The 2399-nt window shown below is 41.9% G+C and overlaps 1 protein-coding gene across 1 annotated transcript in view; it reads right to left on the bottom strand.

Annotated features, from left to right (window-relative positions):
- Positions 1 to 2399, bottom strand: part of LOC107743664 (lissencephaly-1 homolog A-like) — a 60782-nt gene that overhangs the window by 43772 nt on the left and 14611 nt on the right. The window contains exon 2 of the mRNA XM_016557023.1: positions 391 to 636. Coding sequence (XP_016412509.1) covers positions 391 to 422 — 32 coding nt within the window. The 5' untranslated portion in view covers positions 423 to 636. The remainder of the gene's footprint in view (positions 1 to 390; positions 637 to 2399) is intronic.

Below are 2399 nucleotides of genomic sequence, written 5' to 3'. Positions count from 1 at the left end.
AAGACAACTCAATAACTAGACCAAACTAGATTAAAATAGCACGTGTGTTGTCATTGCATCTAAAAAAACTTCTCACAGTGGCTACAAACTCTCTCGAGCCCATTACGATGACGTCTATCCTGACGGGACACAAAAGGGTTGTTTATGTCCAGGCTTTGTCTAGACCTCCTGTAGACATCTGCTTATTGATTCTTCATGACAGTGAACTAGTGATCTTTTCAGCTGTCAAACTCCCTGGTAAATCCATACTGTACTTCACTGTGATCAAAGGTTTAATGAGGTATGAGCGCTCCTCAAAAAGGATTATGATGTCTACTGCATATTCTCAGATTTGCCGATGTATTTTCTATAGTTTGCCGTACACAGTGCTGTGTGGGTTTGTGAACTTACAGCTCGTCACGTTGCCTCTGTGACAGCACCATTGTAGCGGCGGGGACTGGACGGGGTGGGGGTGGGGGTCAGGTGTAGAGTGTGCAGCAACTGCTGTCTCCTTGGCAGGAGATCAGAGATAGGATGCCGGGTCTGGCTTGCAGAGCGGTCAGCAGCTCACCCCAAACACTTCTCCTTAAATTCGGTCTCCAGGAACACCACACATTGACAGCCTGCAGGCATCTACCAACCAGACGGTCCCTGCATCTGTGGAGGAAAAGGACACATTCGTCATTCACAATAACAGACCTCCTGGTTGGAATCAGAATGCAAATAAGCACAGTTCAGATGAGTAGTGGTCACACAAGCTTAAGGCAACAGTGGAAATATGCTAGTGACCCGGTTTCCTGTGACGGTAGCTTTGGGGGCTAACACACATTTCATCAGGTGTTCCATCTGCTCTATTTCCCCCAGCACACATCTCATTCTAGCCTGCATTCAGTCCTCTCTATCGGCTGCCATGTGGAGCGTTTTGTTACGGACTCCTGCTGCCCCTGTCGGGAGCTCTGAACACGTGTAAAAGGGACCGCTGACCCAGATTTTAGCATCAACCTACTTCTGCACTCCAGTGAGATACACAGTTTGACAGCAACAAGCAGGAATCTGAATTTATCTCAGCTAAAAGAGAGATCACTATCTAGTCGGGATGGCAAAAGCACTGCTACTTTACAACAAGAGTATATTGAGAGAGAGGCCATATTACAATAGTACTAAAGCCAAGCAAAAACTACAAGCCAGAAGATCACAAGAGCTGGTCATCCCTGCCAACAGTGCTGGGTATCATCCACTACCTGATATATCTCACAGTATGATTGATGTATGAAAGTGTAAACAGTCAATTTTCTTTGAGTAAATATAAACAGATGGGAGAAGGGGTGGGCAAAACAGCCAAAATCTTATTTCACTCATAGGACTCGTATTTTAAGTTTGAAGTTTTTTACTTTTCTGCTTAGCAATACTGAGAATGAATTATAGCAGAAAGTACATTGAAAGATAAAATTGCAAGGAAAAAACAAAATACAAAGATACCAGAGAAATATAAAAAAAAATTTCCAAACAAATTCAATAATACTACTCAAAAGGAAATAAATAAATAAAAGATATGTCAGGGCTCTACGCTTACTTTTCTTTTTAGGAGCACTTGTGCTCCTAACTTAAAAAATTTAGGAGCACCTTCTAAACAATTATCCAAAATTTTATCAAAAAGTAGCCTTCCCATTACGAGGTGATATTTGACTCCTCTAACTTTACTAAAAGTATGTAATCTTTTGTTAAATTCTTTAAAAAAAAATTTATAAGCTTTTTAAAAATTTTTATTAAAATCTCTACACTGCGCAATGAATCTCTTATTTACACCCTGTCTACACTTTGCTTATGAAAGGATTCATGAGATATGTCTGTGATGCATTACTCAACGCTGCAAAAACACGTAGAAACCTCTGAAGCTCCCCTCAGCGCAATCACAAGTATGATGATGATTGGGTCAGTCACACTGGTGCTCCTAAACAATTTTCATAGTCACACGCAGTAGTTTTCAGTCGCAAATGCGACTGAAATGGTCGCACTCTAGAGCCCTGTATGTTAAAGGGATAGTTCACCCAAAAATGAAAATTAGCCCATTATTTACTCCCCCTCAAGCCATCCTAGGCGTATATAGTCTCACGTCAGTCTGAAGGTCTGGAATCCATGGCAGCTTTCATTGGCCAAGGCCCGCCCATGATGCCGTTTGACCGACATGTCAGACAACCAATCACAGTTCGTTTCGTTCATCGTCACGTTTCGGGGCATGGAAATGTCGCCACAATAACAGACTTGTATTTTAAAGATTCTATGCCGCGAACTTTAAATATTTCACATACTTTTGAAAATCCAGCGTTTAGTTGATCCTGATAAGCGCTCGTCGTCACAGTTGTAAACACGACAGCTTTCTTCTTTCGTGAGGGGGTTTGGCGTCACGGCATCTTTGTTTC

Source organism: Sinocyclocheilus rhinocerous, unplaced genomic scaffold (assembly GCF_001515625.1).
Source record: "Sinocyclocheilus rhinocerous isolate Xijiao unplaced genomic scaffold, SAMN03320098_v1.1 scaffold166, whole genome shotgun sequence".
NCBI lineage: Eukaryota > Metazoa > Chordata > Actinopteri > Cypriniformes > Cyprinidae > Sinocyclocheilus > Sinocyclocheilus rhinocerous.
The sequence above is the reverse complement of the archived record's forward strand: the minus strand, read 5'-3'. Positions and strand labels throughout refer to the sequence as shown.